Genomic DNA, 18,427 nt, shown 5'->3' with positions numbered 1-18,427 from the left:
TTTTTGGTCATTTGCGTCGCTCCTTTATAAATAAGCGACGCAAATGACTCTTCTGACAAACTTATTTTTTGTTATTTGCGTCACTCTTTTATAAAGGAGCGACGCAAATAACTCTTCAAATAAACTTATTTTTTGTTATTTACGTCACTCCTTTATAAAAGAGCGACGCAAATGAATTTTCTGATAAACTTATTTTTAGTCATTTGCGTCGCCCCTTTATAAACAAGCGACGCAAATGACTCTTTAGATAAACTTTTTTTGTTATTTGCGTCGCTCCTTTATAAACAAGCGACGCAAATAACAAAAAATAAATAAACTTATTTTTTGTTATTTGCGTCACTTGTTTATATAGGAGTGACGCAAATGACTGAGTAGACAATACAAAACTGCTGTATTTGCGTCACTTGTTTGTTTAATGAGTGACGCAAATGAGGTGATTTTTTTTTTTTTAATTATAATATAATAATTGCCTTGTATATGTTTGTAGTACCTGTTTTCCTAGGTATAAAGTAATATGCTAACGCTAATATAATTGAAATTAAAATGCAATATTATTGAATAATGCAAATGTAAATTTCGGCAGAGTCTCCTTTGTAATTTGGCCTACCCATAAAATTTCCAAACCATGTTTCTTAACCAAATCAACGTATAATACAACTCCAACTTCTAGACTTAAACTTAAAGGTAGAAGTACCTCAACAGCTCAACCTAGAGTTCAAAACGTGGTAACTACTGATTACTGACTATAGTATACAATTTCGCCCAAGCGAGCAAGAGGCATATGGCAGCTTGCCTATTGTGACCAGAAGTGAGACAGAGCCCTTCCATTTTTGCAGGCCGCAACACACTCAAGCACATATTCTCTGAGCTTCTTCTGGACTTCTTCCATTGGCAAGCAGGCATCAACCATCTGTTATCATTCAGCATCGTATGAAAATCTAGATGGCATTATTACGGAATTTGATGAAACAACAACTATCTCACAGAATCTAGTTAAAAAACATAATTTACAAAAATAAAAAGAACATTGCAAGAAACTGGAACATGTTTAAGTAAAAGAAAATTAGTATAACCTGCACTACATAATATTGCAGGCATCACTATAATGACACTATGCAAGATAAAGTCACCACTGTCAAACCTATTAACCTTACAACCTTACCAAAATTGTACAGTCTGATGCAAGCTATGAAAAAATTAAGATTTGGTTTAACAGCCATGTCTCAGATCTTACCAAATAAATTAACCAATAAATAACAACATAGATAGGAATTAGATTCAGCTAAACATAACATCAAACACATGGTATGCAACTCACAAATTATGTATAAAAAAAAAATCATAAAAAGAAAAAAGAAACAACCTTTTCTCCCAACGATTAGCACTGAACAAAAGATGAATAGTATGATCATCCAAATTAGATTGATTGGAAAGATAAGCAGAGATCATCTGCCCAACAGCAGTATTTCGATCCGAAAACCGCCATATTTCAGCAGAACACCCAATACTTTGCAAGTGAGAGAGAAGCTGAATACACTGAGAGCTCTTTCCACTTCGATCTAACCTTTCTAATACAACCAAAGCACCTCTTGATTGTAAATTGGGGTTTAGGGCAGAAACTTCAATTTTCTTGGAAGAATCATTCTCCATTTTTGTAGCAAAAATTGAACAATTTAACTGAAATTTAACATCCTGGTTTCTCCTCTGTGCTCCTGCAAAGTGCACCCAAGAAACAACTCAGATCAATATTTTGGTAATTAATATCGAAATCCTGCTTCTGTTGTAAAGGAAGATAACTGGGTATAAATTATACATCATTAGTAGTTATTACTTGTGAACTTCACTGTCATGTCTTTTCCTTGTAATCTGCCATGTAAACGGACTATTAGGATCCACACCAGGCTGTGAAATTTCCAAACCATGTTTCTTAACCAAATCAACGTATCTGAAAATTCAATAAAAAAAATGACAAAAGTTCTGTACTGAATAGCTCAAGACATTAGAGGATATGATGCAGAAAGAGTGCTAACTTTTAAGAATCAAAATTATCCACTCCCAAATCTTCGTCCCAGATAAATATGTAATCATATGGTGCCACAATGTCAGGATGTAGAAATCGTTTTGCATACCACCTTTAACCATACAATGAAAGAATGGATCAATATGATAAAATTGATAATTAATCTGACCTAATTGCCTTAAAAACTAGAGTACTAACCATTTCGCACTAGTTTGCAAAATTACCAAGCAGAGACACAATTATGAATCATGTAAGAATAGCCAAAGTTTGCCAGTAAAGCTTACTCAGTACACTCATTAATCTTCCCCGAATTCTGGCTTTCCACAATATTCAGAATCAAAGACTTGTTTTCATCCAAGTACTGCCAAGATTTAAACCAACCAAAATTTAGAAATCAATAAGAAAAAAATATTTCCAGATGAGAACTAACCAAGCAGTATATATAGATGAAGCGGCTAATAGACTAGAATCATAAGTGAATTAATGTAACAAAGGATGAATATGTCATGCATAACCAAAGTGTATTACAGTACATATCAATTTTTACTTAAGCGTAAGGATAAAATGATCTGCAATTAGCAATGTTTTAGAATCTACCCCGGTAGCCCTAGACTAAGATAAAAAGCAATGCATATAACACCATTCCCTTATATAATTTCATATGTATTAATTGTTTTATCAATGATCATTTGATTCACAATAACTTCCTTTTATTCAACCATTTACAAGGGAACATACGGATTCTCCATTTTAATGAATCGGAGATGACAGTTGTTCATGCTTGAGACTTACAAAAAAAAAAATTGAAAATAATAATAATAATAATTCTGGGTTTTTTCCTCCAGATTTAGGCCTTCAAAAGTAGCTTAACAGATAAGAAAACTTGATACTAGGTTTAAAAACAAGTTAAAAACCATCATCACTAAAAACCACTAGTTAAAAAAGTACATTTACACTATTTTTCATTATTAGCCAAATAGTCATAACATTAGTTGAGTAAGAAATACTGACATTGCCTCCTTTTCAATAAAGGTTTAAACTAAATTTCTAATGCCAGCAAAACAAAAAGGTCTTACAGAACTGATGAATATGTGAAGACCATTACAGGAGCCGACACCTAAAGCTTCATTACAGTAAATTTTAAGTTTGCTACACTTCAATGATTACACTGACATTTTATACTTCCATTTATATTTATATTTATATTTATATTTTCATGTTAATTCTTGAATTGCTTGTTGTGGTCCAAGTTCAGAAAAGGTTCAATTTCCAATTGCCGGAAAAGTTAAGTTTGGACCAAAAGGCAGATCTTAGGCCAGGGGTTGAACCATGCTCTTAAGGTATGTTGAACAACATGCCAGCAATAATCAAGCTGCATGACAGTATGTATGATGGATATCGACTTTTCGATGCTTACAAATGCGAGCACGTAAACCTTAATCATCTGTTAGGCTAATTACAACTAAGATAGACATAACAATGTATCACTCGACTGAAGTGCTCGTTCAGCATGCTTCAATGACTAAACCCGAGATCATAATGGACTTTTTAATTGCAATTAAGGCAGTAATAACTTAAATCATCAAGTAATGTACATTTGTACTAGACTAGAATAGATTAAGGCAGTAATAACTTAAATCAAAGTTTGCAAAATTACCAAGCAGAGACACAATAATTATGAATCATGTAAGAATAGCCAAAGTTTGCAAATTAAGCTTACTCAGCACACTCATTAATCTTCCCCGAATTCGAAGCCTTAAACCAAGAAAAGATTGAACATAAATAGAAGCAATCTTACCATAGGTGGAATTGACTTCAAAAATTCAACAATGTCGAGCCGTAATCGAACTTCAATTGTTGTTGCTGTAATTTGCTTGAACTTCCTCGGGTTTTTTGGGGCGAATTAAGCGATTTTTCCACTCGAAAATTTCAGTTATTGCTCGAATTTTTGTTGCTGTAATTTCTTGACTTGAACCCAGAAAAAAACGTAATTCAAACAATTATTGTTGCTGTAATTTCTTGACTTAACCTATTGTTGCTGTAATTTCTTGACTGAAATTCGAACAAAAAATATTTATGACTGAAATGGGACGAATTTCTTAGGGTATATTGCGTCGCTGCCAAAAACCCTAGAAATCCCCCCACGAAATCCCCCAATCGAACTTGAAGACCGAAATTGAATTTTTTGGGGCTTTTAGGGTTCGAATTTGTATGCTTTTGAGTTGATTTTTTGCTCGAAATGGGGGATTTTTGGTCGGAAACAATCAATTTTTCTAGGTTTAAGGCTTCGAATTTCTTAGGGTTTTTGGTCTAAATTTTTGCTCGAAATTGCTCGAATTTGCAGCCGATTATGGGTCTTCGACTTCACTGCGATTTCAGATGTTAAATTTGCTGGGGAAACGCAAGTTTTTGGCCAAATTTGTTGGATTTCAGAGACAAATTTGTGGGTGTTTTGCTGTAGAAATTCGCTGGAATTTAAGAACTCTTGTTTTTTTTTTTTCTTTTTGTATAGTGAATGTAGGTACCTGATGAAAAACTAAGGTAAAAAACGCAGAAAAACCTAAAGCCAAAAGAGTTATTTCGTCACTTTATTATAAAAAAGCGACGCAAATAACCTTGTTTATAATGTTGTACAATGTACATATGCGTCGCTCATTAGTAAAAGAGTGACGCAATTTACTTAATCACTTATTTGCGTCGCTTGCTAACTAATGAGTGACGCAAATAAGTTTATTAATTGTGTCGCTTTAATAAATAGGAGCGACGCAAATGATAGAAAGCTGAAATGCACTTGAGTTTTGCGTCGCTTCTTAAATAATATGCGACACAAATAATTTAAAAGGAAGGTAAAATAAAACATTTGCTTCGCTCCTTAGAATGAGTGACGCAAATATGGCGACGCAAATGTACATTTTTCTACTAGTGCTAGTACTCAAACAAGAGACCTCCCACTACTCATGGTCAAGGAAAAGAGTTCCGATAGTTATAATGAGAAAAATACTTATGACGATTTTAAATCTCTTAAAGTATTCTCATAGGTCGATCCAGTATGGTTCTAAACCAATACCTGTGCAAATGATTTATATCCTCATAGCACAAGAAACGGTGCTATAAATCATACTACACACTAATCTCTAATGGTCATTAATCGTCCACAAAAAATATGACCTTGATTAGGGATAATTTTCGATTAAAATATTCAATGTTCACTTAATAGGTGTTTCTTTATCCAAGCCATTGACTTGATACCCTATTTTGAATATTTATTAAAATCGAATGGACTCATTATTTAATTCTAAACCACAATTAAATAGAGATGGAGTGAATTAAATTGCATGAAAAATTTTAATTACTCCAAAAACTGAATGGTTCATCATAGTGCTTTACATTAACATTTTCCAAAATTTAATTAAAACACTATAATATGGAAATCAAAGCCAGTTCGCGACATGCTTGATTCCCATTGCCTCAATGTGTTTGTTGTGCTTCACTTGAGACAAGGTTTAGTAAGTGGATCGGCTACATTGTCATCCGTTCCCACTTTGCAAATTCTGATTTCACTCTCTGTCTTCCATTCTCGAATCATGTGAAATCGCCTTTTGACATGTTTGACCTTCTGATGTTCTCGTGGCTCTCTAGCCTGAGCAATAGCTCCATTGTTGTCACAATGGAGGTCTATTGGACCCTTGATGGAGGGTACAACATTAAGTTCATCAATGAACTTGCGAATCCAAACTGCCTCCTTGGCTGCCTCAGACGCTGCCAAGTACTCGACTTCAGTTGTAGAATCAGCGGTTGTGCTTTGCTTTGCACTCTTCCAAATAAACGCTCCTCCATTGAGACAAAATATGTATCCAGATTGTGACTTGGAGTCGTCTCTGTCAGTCTGGAAGCTTGCGTCGGTATATCCCTCAACAACCAATTCATCTTTACCGCCATAGACCAGGAATTTATCCTTGTTCCTTTTCAGGTACTTTAGAATATTCTTGGCCGTAGTCCAATGCGCCTCTCCTGGGTCTGATTGGTATTGGCTCGTAGCACTCAAGGCATACGATACATCCGGCCTAGTGCATATCATGGCATACATAATCGATCCAATAAGCGAAGCATATGGAATACGACTCATTCTTTCTCGCTCATCAGGTGTCTTTGGACACTGCTTCTTGCTTAAGGTTATGCCATGTGACATGGGTAGATGCCCTCTCTTGGCTCCTTCCATTTGGAATCGAGCTAGTACCTTATCGATGTAAGTACTTTGACTCATTCCTATCATCCTCTTTGATCTATCCCTATAGATCTTGATGCCTAGTATGTACTGAGCCTCTCCCAAGTCTTTCATTGAAAAACATTTCCCGAGCCAAGCCTTTACAGACTCTAACAACAGAATGCTATTTCCAATGAGAAAAATGTCATCGACATATAAGACTAGGAAGGCGATGTCACTCCCACTGACCTTCTTGTAAACACAAGACTCATTTGGATTCTTGATAAAACCAAACTTATTGATGGCTTCATCAAATCGCAGATTCCAACTTCTGCTTGCTTGCTTTAATCCATAAATGGACTTCTTAAGCTTGCATACCTTCTTAGGATTGTTCTGGTCGACAAAATCTTCAGGGTGTGTCATGTACACAGTTTCTTCCAAAATTCCATTGAGGAAGGCGGTTTTGACGTCCATCTGCCATATTACAGCAATCGCTAGAAGAATTCAAACGGACTTAAGCATAGCTACTGGAGAAAAGGTTTCATCATAATCAACGCTGTGAATTTTCCTGTAACCTTTTGCTACCAGCCTTGCTTTGTAAATGAATACATTTCCATCTTTGTCGGTTTTCATCTTGAAAATCCATTTACATCCGATAGGTGTGTAACCTACGGGTAAGTCAACCAAGTCCCATACTTGATTTTCAAACATGGAGTCCATTTCGGATTTCATGGCCTCTTGCCATTTTGCAGAGTCGGGGCTTGTCATAGCTTGCTTGTAGGTTGCCGGCTCATCTCCATCCAATACTAGGATGTCCTGATCTTCGGTTAATACAACACCGAGATGTCTGTCAGGTTGAGATCTTGGCCGAGTTGACCTACGTAGGGTGATGGACTGAGCATTTGCATTGTCGGTTTGACTTTGCATATTTTGACTTTGACCAATGTCAACAGATGCTTCGTGAGCACTTTGATTGTCAACTTGTCCTTGTTGCTCGTCCTTTCGAACTTCGTCGAGTTCGATTTTCCTCCCACTTGTCATTTTGGAGAGATGCTCCTTCTCCAAAAAGACACCATCACGAGCAACAAACACTTTGTTCTCGGATTTGTTGTAGAAGTAATACCCTTTGGTTTCTTTTGGATAACCCACAAAGTAAACCTTGTCAGATTTCGGATGAAATTTGTCAGAAATGAGTTTCTTGACATATGCTTCGCATCCCTAAATCTTGAGAAAAGACAACCTTGGAGGTTTATTTGTCCATAATTCATATGGAGTCTTTTCCACTGCCTTTGACGGAGCACGATTCAGTGTAAGTGCCACAGTTAAAAGTGCATGTCCCCAGAAAGAGATTGGAAGTTCACTAAGACCCATAGTCGATCGGACCATGTCTAACAGGGTTCGATTTCTCCTTTCAGATACTCCATTCCATTGAGGAGTTCCCAGAGGTGTTAACTCTGAAAGTATTCCATGTTCTTTCAGATGGTCATCGAATTCTTGGCTCAAATATTCGCCACCTCGATCCGATCGAGGTGCTTTGATTTTCTTGCCGAGTTGGTTTTCAAATTCGTTATGAAATTCCTTGAATTTATCAAACGATTTAGATTTATGCGACATTAGATTGACATAACCATATCTACTATAGTCGTCCGTGAAGGTTATGAAATACCGATAACCACTCCTTGCGGGTGTACTCATTGGCCCACATACATCGGTGTGTATTAGTCCCAACAAGTCACCGGCCCTTTCTCCCAACTTGGAGAATGGTTGCTTTATCATCTTTCCTAATAAACATCCTTCGCAATTCTCAAAGGATTCTAAATCAAATGAGTCAAGAATACCTTCTTGAAGAAGCTTCTTGATGCGTTTGATGTTAATGTGGCCAAGACGACAGTGCCACAAGTAAGTTTGACTAGACGGTGTAGTCTTAGCTTTCTTTGCATTGGTATCAAACATTTTGTCTAAAAACACGTGAAAGTGTCATTCCATAAATATATTCAAGACATCAAAACAAAAGTCTTGGTTGATGAAAACGACGTCCAACGTCGGAAATACATCAAAAGTATGGTGCATAAAACTAAATAAGTTCTACTTCTTTAGACAAAACATGAGATTACAAGTTTTCTTGGATAGATCACCTTCATCCTACTTGTGAACTCATTTCCACATGAAAAAGCACCGCTCACTTGGTTCCTGAAAAAGTAATGTATTGTGAGTCAATTTTCCGGTATCTAATACCTTTTAAAATTGCTTATATTCAAGTGTTTAAGATGATACCTGAGGTTGAGGTTACTTTTCCTTTCGCCTCATCATCCAGATACTTGCTGCATTCTGATAAGTGTTTTATTTGTCCACTTATCATGATATTTTTAGCACAATTTTGTTGTCATTTCCCCTCTTTACCCCCTTTTCCGACTCCTTTTTGTGTATGATTACAACTTTTTGCTTTCCCGTTCCTTTTTATGTGTGTGTTCGTGTTTGTAGATGCAAGGAGAAATTGGTCATATAGCATGAACATAAAGAACTATATTGGAAGCAAAGCGCAAGAGTAGAGGGCGTGCAGCCCCTGAGGAGAGGGCGCTCCTCCTTGATCTTCCATATTCTTCCCCAAGTTGTTGCAGATAGGAGAGGGCGTGCACCCAAAGTGGAGCGGGCGCTCCTCCCTGGTCGTCACCAAACTGCCTTAAATTGCTGCAGGATGAGAGGGTGCGCAAGAGACAGGAGAGGGCGCTCCTCTATGTAGGAGCGGGTGCTCCTACATGCAGAACTGACTTTTTGGGCGGATTTTACGATGTGATTTCGGGGTGTATAAATACGACCCTTGGCTTCAGTTTTCTGCATCTTCTTCCTTGGAGAAGATCTCCTTCTTCCTTTTAGTCTCCTTAGTCCCTTAGCTCTCTAAACTCTTATTAATTAGCTTAGTTTCTCTCAAACTCTATCATTGAAGTAGATTAATTGAAGTTTGTATTCTCACTTTCAACATTTTCTCAACCTTGAAGCTTCATTAGTAATCTCTTTCCTCTATCTCTTACTCTTTATGTTCTGTTTTTTTAATTGCTTTGAATTATATATTTCTCTCTTAATCTTGGTTAATTATTGTTGCATGTTCAATCTACTTTATTCTTACTACTCTCTTCAATTTGTTAGATTTTATTTTGAACTTAGATATTGTTGTTAGAATGTTCTTTACCATGTTTAGTGAGTAGTTAGTTAGCTAGGGGTTGGGTGAAGACCCAACCAATCCATGGGTTGATTGATATTTGTGCTTGCATGTTCATTTTGGATGGATGATTGATTGTTAAAGAATTGGTTAATTGCATGTGTAATTGGATGGCCACTTATTGCTCATGTATTCACTTCTATGCTTGCATTGAAAGATGAGGTCTAGTTGTGAGTCCTTTCTTGTATGATTATGCTAAATTCCTCTTGATTACGGTCCCTTGTTTGAATGATGTAGTAGTCTTAGTTGCAGTAATTAGGAGAGAAATCCCAATTATTTGTGCCTTAGTACTATCTCGAACCGATAGAAAGACAAACTCGAGTTAATAGTCTACTTCCCATTGTTAAAACTTGGTTGGCCTATCTTGCTAGTTGAGTTTAGTCTAGGAATGCTTAGTGTTGTGGTTTTGAAAGAAATGAACCTTCTCTTGTATGATTAAACCAAATTTCTATCTTGATTACCGTTCCTTGTTTGGATGATATAGTAGTCTTATTAGTTGCGGTAATTAGGAGAGAAATCCCAATTATTTGTGCCTTAGTACTATCTCGAACCGATCGAAAGACAAACCCGAGTTAGTAGTCTACTTCCCATTGTTAAGACTTGGTTGGCCTATCTTGCTAGTTGAGTTTGGTTTAAGAATGCTTAGTGTGGTGGCTTCGGTAGAAGACAATGTTGAGTGCCCTTTCTATCACCCAATTTGTGTACATGCTTGCTTATTGTTTTGATTCATAGGTTTGGTTGGTGTCGATTCCCATTTCCTTCCCTAGTGTTTGTCTCCATAGTAGTTATTTAATCAAACCCCAAACTTGTGACCGAACTAGATTACAACCGTTTCATATTCTCGGTGTAATACCCATTCCCTGTGGATACGATCCTTTACTTACCCTAGACTTGTCTTAGGTTGGTTTAGGTAGAAATATTGTTTGGCTTGAGGGTGATTTTCCAACGACCGATTTTACCCCCAACCACATTCTCTTTTGTAGTGTCCGGGGTTACCACAATAGAAGCAGCGCATCTTCCTCTTGTCTTTGAACTCCTTCTTCCTTGGTCTAAGGGCAAATTTATCCTTCTTGAAAGAATAGGTCTTTTGGAGCTCTTGGATGACTTCCCTTAAGGACAGTGTATCCCTATTGGCGGTGAGACGCATTTTAAGCCCCACATATCCCGAGTGAAGAGAGCTAAGAAGCATGTGAGCCGCTTGCTCGTCTTCCACTAGTTTGCCAATTAGCTCCAGATGGTTGAATAGCCTTGTCATGTTAATTACATGAGCTTGAAGTGGCATTCCGGGCCTAAGTCTCGTATTGTAGACTTTTCCCCACACCTCTTGTGTTTCTTTCGAGAGACAAACATCTTGCGGTGGCTTGATCCTCATTTTGGAGAGTGACCTAGTCACATCCTCCACGTGACCATCATAATTGCCCCTAGCATTTGTGACCCTCAAATTGACTACATCCTCAAGAGCTTTGAGCAACATATCCGGAAAATAGCTGGAGAAAATCTCCTTCCATTGAACCGTGATGGAGTTTGCCATGAGTTTCAAAACTCTCTTGCAATCCATGCTCCATTCTTCATGAGCTTCATCACTCATGATCCCTTTCGAGTAGAAACTGGGGATCGGAGTCTCCAAGATATGCTCTAGGTAGCAATTTCTGAGTGTCTTTCGGAGTTCATCTTCCCATTCCTTAAAGTTCACCAAATTGAGCAAAAATGGTAACTTTTCGGGAAGTTCCGGGTACATAAGGTCGTTGTCATTAGTTGAAGACATGATTCTACAATTGAAAGAATTTTAATGAAAAACCATTCAAAATTACTTAAATAAGATTGAATTTTATTCATGCAAATTTTCAATACTTATTTAACGTCTTATTTACACGTAAAATTGTCCCTATTTTGTGAAAATAAGGCGATTCCAAGATTCGAAGAAACAAAGAGTGGTTAAGCATGCTTTGGCTTGTCTTAACACTCAATCTTCTAGGGTAAGCATTGCCTTGCTAATGGCTATAAGCCACTCTTGGTTAGACAATCGTCGCATCTAATGCATCTTTGACGATGTATCTCTTTTGCCACGGTATGTGAGGATTCCTCACTCATACCGATGAGTTAAACCAAAACCAACGTGCACACCCGGTGTGCCTTATGAGCCTTGGAGAAGTGATGTCACCTCGCTTTGGCGTAGCCTACCATCACCCTCGTTCGGTTGGTAAGTGTTGTTTTGGAAAGGCAAGTTTGACTCAATATTATTAGGGACCTAGGATTTCTATGTTGGTTGATTTAAGTGAACTTAACTAATCATCGCAACATAAAGAAAACCTAAACATGCATTTAACGAATAATTCACATGTATATAAGCATAAAATATAAAGCGAAATTATAGATGCATATTGGCAACTAGCATGACCCCGTGAATTCTTCAAATCTTCAAAAGGTCTTCATTTCCAATTCAAGGCTTTGTTCTCCAAAATACGCCGTCTTCAAGAATTAACCAAACTATGCAAATACTAGTGTCTACGACTAGGAATAATCTAAATATTAAGGTACAAAAATACTTAACGGTGCATAGACTAGGGATGTCAATGGGGTGGGGCGGGGCGGATGTTGGCCTTCCCATCCCCATCCCCACCTAATATTTTCATCCCCATCCCCATCCCCATCCCCGCGGCGGGTCCAATTTTCATCCCCATCCCCGCCCCGCCGGGTACAACTCCAAAACCATCCCCGCCCCACCCCCACTTGGATATCCATCCCCACCTAATCCCCACCAAAGACCCGTCTAATCCCCACCCAAGATCTACCTAATATCCGTATCTCAAATACACAATCTTACATAATTAACACAAATTATAAAATAAAACATTCTATACACATTTTTGTGTTATAATATAAGTGTCGTACAAAGTATTATAATTAATATTGTATTTCATGTAATTATTTTATAAATAGAATAAAAGTATGTAATTTTGCTTTAAAAGATATATAAATGTGGGTATGAGGTGGGGATGGGGCGGGTACGAAGTAGGGGCGGGTGGGGCTGGGCGGGGATGGGGCGGGTACAACATAAAATCCACCCCCGCCCCATCACCCATGGTGGGTATGGTTTTAATCCCCATCCCCGCCCCACCACCCGCCAAACCGAGACCCATCCCCGCCCCATTGGGCCGGGGATGGGCGGGTCGCCTACTTGACCCGCCCCATTGACATCCCTAGCATAGACCGTATTTAGATTTACAAAAATACATAACGGCACGTAGTCCGTATTTTCTATCCTAATCGGGTCCCACTAGTTGCCATTTCATAAAACCTGTGAGAGAGAATATACATTCCATTCATCCATTCACTATTTGTGAATGGCCCATGCAATTTACAATATCAGACAAGTAAAATGCATTTAAACAACGCGCGCACTAGTAACTAATCTAGGTGGTTAATCCGATTAACACGCCTAATTAAAACTAGTCAAAGTTGTTTAACCGATTATGTAATTGACGTCATTAATAATTGAAGCTCCCACTAAATTCCGCATTTCCCTTAATTAATCCAATTAATTAAGTCAGTAGCACCCAAACTTGTCAAAATAAAATTTTTCCAATGCCGCTCAAAACCGAGGCCTAGCCTCCCAAAATTTTAATTAAAATAAACAAAATTAATTAAAATAAATAAAACGGCAAAATAAGCAATATTAAACCAACCGCATTTCAAGTGGCTTTCGCTTTAAAAGTTTTGCCAAGGAAACTCGAATAATCGCGGCTCATGCAAACCAAGCATACTACGGCTATTCACCTCACCGCACCAAGCATATGCACACACAAAAAACTCCGCACACACGACTAGCGGCAAGCAGCCATGGGCTACTGCCACTGCCGCACGCATGCGCACGCACAACCATGGCTGCTGGTGCGTGCCCGCTGCGGCCGTGTGCTGCTGCCGCGCGTGTGGCCGCAGGCAAGGCGAGGCAGCCACCTTGGCAGCCACATGCGGGCTGCTATGCAGCCCGGCTAGCCAAGGGTGGTTCTTTGCCTCGTTTTGCGTGCCATGGCCTCGGGATTTGATCCCATTTCGCGAGACATAATTAATTAATTCTAAATTAAATTTAGAACTAACTTAATGAGCAAAAAATAAAAATTTTGAACAAGTCTAACTTAATAAAATTTCAAAGTGCAAATAACCAAAATAATTCCAAGAACCATTCTTAATTAAATTGGTTTAGCTTGGTGCAATAACAAAGTTGAGGCAATTTCTCACTTTTAATTTAATCAATTTAAATTAAACTTGAGAATTTGACAAAGTAAGGGGAAGTTGGAAAAATATGAACTTTAATGTTCAAATAAAAATTCCAACATCTAAATTTTGTGAATCCTTGAAAATAATATCTTCCAACATGAAGATAACCAAATTTCTATCACAAAAATTAAAACTTTATGTTTCCAATCAACTCTAAATGATTAAAACAACAAAGTTTAACACAAAATAACATGGAATTGAGTGGTTTTTAAAGTTTCAATCACTTATGACAAATAAAGATTGAATCTTTAACACTTAGGAAGCCTCAAAACAAAAAAAATTCACACTAAAAAGCAATTAGTTTGCAATTATGTGAAAATAAATCAACCTTTAAGCATCAAATACTACCAAGTAAGTGTGCTTTAAGGGGACTTAAAAAAGCAGAAAATAATGCAAATAATCAACCACATAATCAACTAGTTATGCCATTAATTTCAAGGTTAGAAAAGACTTAAAATTTTTCGTCAAAAACGAAAAATCCCTCGAAAAAGGCATTTCTGGTCAGAATTTGGCTAAAATCACAGTCCCAAAGGATAAAACCTTTCCAGAACACCTTTTCCACTTACAATTCACTATTTTTGGGCGAAAATCTAGGTTATGGGCCAAATTCGAAATTAAAAACAGGATTAAAATAAATAAAACTGAGCTACTAATCTAATTAGCAACTTAAACCAGAAAAATAAGCCAAACTCAACCTTGAAAAACATGATTATAAAAATAAACGAGCGGGGCTCCGATACCGCTGTTGGGGTTTGGTGAGTCCGACTCACCGCGGAAACAACCCCGACCTAAGGAACCACTCGTAATTAATAAAACCATAAAGCATAAATAAATAAACACAAGAAAAGGAATAACGAATCATACCCTTGAAGCGAGCTTCGCCCTCTCAAAACGGGCTCTTACTTGAAAGCCTTGAGCACCGCAAATGCTGTGCCTCCAACTGTATCCACCCACAAAGGACGAACACAACTTTTTAGGTCCGCTACCTTGGAGTTAGCAAGGTCCGACCAAAACCCAAGTGTTAATGGAGTTTAAGAGTTTTTCCAAAATATGGAATGCTCTTTCTAACTCCCACTCAAGCACTTTACTCCAAATCCCAAGGTTGGTATTTATAGAGGAAAGTATGAGTGGGAATTTCTATCCATCAATGTGGGATCATGAAATTCCACAAATTAATTTAAAGCTAAATTAAATTAAAATTGCAAACTAATAATAAATCTACAAGTGGCATTACCATGTGAAATGGGTTGGTGAGGACCACATGGAGAGTAGGGGACCATACTTGCTCCCCGCTCAATACTCTCCTTGTGCCACATGTCCTTACCCAGTTGCTCCCATATTCCTCAAGCTTCCCCATAGTGACCGACCCTATGGCCCAGCCACGAGCCCAGCCCGAGCCCAGCCCCGCACAAAGATGCGGGCTGCTGTTGTGCGCGCAAGCCACGCACTTGGTGCGGGCTTGCTGTTGTGCGTGGCTGCTAGTGCGTGCGCTGCTAGCACGCCTAGCTTGCGGCAGCTAGCTGCTGCACGCACCACGTGTGCGCGGCTACTAGCTGCTGCTGTGCGTGGCTGCTAGCACGCACCTAGCCAGCCATGCTAGGCTCGGCTTGGTGCGCTTGCTAGCCACCTATGCTTGGACATTTTTGCCCCTAGCATTCGGATGCTCAGGGCATTCCGATGCTAGGGGTATTTTGGGAATATGGTCGATTTATTATTATTTTGCGCGTCTCGTCTTTTTATTATTTTTGACTCAACTTCCGACGATCGGTTTCGACGCTCCAAGTTCGAATTACCGACGTCTAAATATTTAACACTCGGGTGACGAATTAATTTCTTCCGAATTAATTCATCGAGTCGGTTTGTATATTTTGCTTGGGTGTGACCCGAAGAGTTCAGTCAAGATTAAGCTGTAATATTAATTATATTAATATTACTGATCGGAAGCGGCCTCCACCCAGGCATTCCAATCACTTGACCTTACTGAATATATTAGATTTCTAATAATTCTGAACCCGCTATCAGAATAATACACTTGTTCGAAGGACATCATTCCTTTCATACCCTATCGCCAAATCTTCCAAAATAAAGGGATCCTCCCAATCTTTGGTCAACTTTACTATTACTGACAAAATCCTCCAACCAGAAGGCATCAGTTGTCCAGGACTGATGCCCAGAACTTCAAAGAAAGAACGAACCAAGGGCGGGAAAGGGAATTTAATCGTCGTCTCCGCAAAAGGATATCTAAAGAAAATAACGAAATCTTCGGGACAATCCTCCACTGTTTGGCCGGGCCCCGGAATATAGGCAAAGGTAGTGCCAGGGAAGCCCGCCATCTTTGACGAAATCACTCGTCATGTTCGGAACCATCAACGACTTAGACTGAGACTTTGATTTTTGCTGTGAAACAACCGTTCCTCTTTTTTCAACAACGCGAAGAGAAAACCTAGTTCTAGTTTTGGGAATTTTGTTCGACGTCGTGCTTAAAATTGATTAATGCAAAAAGAAATTAAATAGATTACCTGGTAATTGAAGATGCCAGGAGTACGAAATCGCCGCTGCACGCTGCCGCCAAACCACCGAAAAAATCTCGCAAAAGAGAGAAGAATTGGAGACAGAAAAGTAGAATGGAGTAGAAGTTTGGGGAAGCGCGAAGCGTGTTTCAGTAATTAAAGATTATTTTAATTTAATCTTTTTACTTTTAACTAGCTTATCCAACGTCCTCGGGGCGTTCACTACCATTTTCCTTTATAATTTATTTGGAACGTCTCGTTCACTTTACCTTATTTTTGCTGAACTAAAATTATTTTTACTGAACTGAAATTATTTTTGATGAACTTAAATTATCTTTACTGAACTTAAATTATTTTTGCTGAACTGAAATTATTTTACTGATTTTCTATTATATTCTTCTTTAGTTTTACTGATTTTAACTAAATTAAATTATTATTGCTGAACTGAAATTATTTTTACTTAAATGAAATTAATTTTACTAAATATCATTTTTTTAAGGTGAAGTGAACATGGCCTAACTATAGATGATTTTAATGATTTACTAAGTTTCTAGTGTAGTAAGGACTTGTTCTCTTTAACTGAAACAAGTAGATCTGGTCTAATCTGAATTTTTATTATTTGGTGTGGTCTAATCTTATTTAACAATTTAACTAAACTTTGACCGCGTTTTAATACTAATCTACAAAGAAAAACATTATGAAAATGGATCTCGTTGGATTCATCTCATTATGAACTTTTCAAATACATAATTTTTTATATTTTGTAATACGAAATTAACAACATTTAACGATAAGTAAATGATAATAAAAGTTCTGATCTGGTGTGATCTGAATCATTCTAATCTAGTTTGATCTGATCTGAATTTATTATGAAATAAGTAATAAGTATCTGAAATAAATTGAAGAAAACAAGTCCTAAACGCATGATTTAATTTTAAAGCAATAGATCATGTTATTCATTAATAGAAAATAATGATTAAATTCATATGTAATTTGAGTTTCATTAATTCCAAAATCCTTTAATGTTGCCCTTTGAAAATTTCATTCTACCAAACTATACCAACTTTGTACATCAGGGGGTATATTGGTAATTTTACCAATAAAACTGGGGACGGATAGGTAATAGCAATTCTTGTCTTCTTCCCTTCTTACATCATAGTTATGGTTGTTTCGCTCGTTCGAACTTCCTCCTTCCTCCCCCATAGCTACAATACCATTGTTGAGATGAAGTTATCACCGCGAAGAAGATATTTTCCCTAAGAGAAGGTTTTGCGTGTGATTGTTTCACATGAGTCCAGTTTATTATGCACATACCCATACAATGGCGGTCACAATCCCAAACCATATGAAAGAACACCACCATCACCACTCAACTTAATTCTAGAAAATGCACAAACTCAACGAAGAAGATGACAACGACTATGCAAGGACTTCGCCATCAACAACAACAGCTTGGTACTCTTCTCTCCATTGCCCTCGCCAAAGACGACACCGTCTCTTCCGCCTCCGCACTATCCTTCTTCCTCCTCGTCGGCGACTCAGGAAGCTAACGATTCCAATCGACTCGCCGCCATTAACTTGCTTTATCGACTCATTCTTTTTCCTCTTAATTCAGTTCTTGTTTCTCACTCTGCTACTTTTCTCTTTCAAGGCTTTTCTCAGCTTCTTACTGATAAGTATGATCATCTTTCTCTCTCAATAATGTCTAATATCTAATACTTATATTATAAACCAATATCTGACTATAATAATCTAACTTCTGATACGTTCGTTTAATCTAATATCTGATAATTATAATCTAATTTCTAAAAATTGCAATCTAATATTTGATAATTATAATCTAATAACTGACTATTACAATCTAATTTTCGGCAATTAAAGTCTAACATCTTACACTTATAATCTAATATATAATAATTATAATCTAATATCTAACAATTATTATCTAATTTCTGACACTTTTAATCTAATATCTGATATTTATAACTTAATACCCGATCAGTATTATCTAATTTCTGACAATTAAGCATTTTATTTTATTTTTTGTTTGCATGACCAGACTCACGTGAGTCCGTTATACACAATACTTTCACTTTCGGAAAAGGGTTAGTATTCCCTTAATTTTAAACTCTTTATTACAAGGGTGTCTTTTTATTACCGTCGCGAAGTGGCATTGGGTCATTGATGTATGTTGAGAA

The 18,427-nt window shown here is 37.5% G+C and overlaps 1 protein-coding gene across 2 annotated transcripts; it reads right to left on the bottom strand.

Moving 5' to 3' along the window:
• Positions 1-532: 532 nt before the first annotated feature.
• On the bottom strand, positions 533-3,856 carry LOC110688947 (thymidylate kinase-like). 2 transcript variants are annotated; one of them, XM_021865694.1, is made up of 5 exons: positions 3,819-3,856; positions 2,219-2,381; positions 1,832-2,132; positions 1,364-1,712; positions 533-910 (listed from the first exon to the last, which is right to left on the bottom strand). In XM_021865694.1, exons 3-5 carry the CDS (start codon positions 1,920-1,922, stop codon positions 730-732), a joined length of 621 nt encoding a protein of 206 aa, XP_021721386.1. In that variant the 5' UTR covers positions 1,923-2,132; positions 2,219-2,381; positions 3,819-3,856; the 3' UTR covers positions 533-729. The 2 variants fall into 2 exon arrangements, with proteins under 2 accessions (XP_021721386.1, XP_021721387.1); XM_021865695.1 differs by lacking the exons at positions 2,219-2,381; positions 3,819-3,856 and adding an exon at positions 3,741-3,792.
• Positions 3,857-18,427: the final 14,571 nt, after the last annotated feature.

This window comes from Chenopodium quinoa, unplaced genomic scaffold (genome assembly GCF_001683475.1).
Source record: "Chenopodium quinoa cultivar QQ74 unplaced genomic scaffold, ASM168347v1, whole genome shotgun sequence".
In the NCBI taxonomy this organism is placed as follows: domain Eukaryota; kingdom Viridiplantae; phylum Streptophyta; class Magnoliopsida; order Caryophyllales; family Amaranthaceae; genus Chenopodium; species Chenopodium quinoa.
Note: the sequence above shows the minus strand (reverse complement) of the source record. Positions and strands in the feature narration are given on the sequence as shown.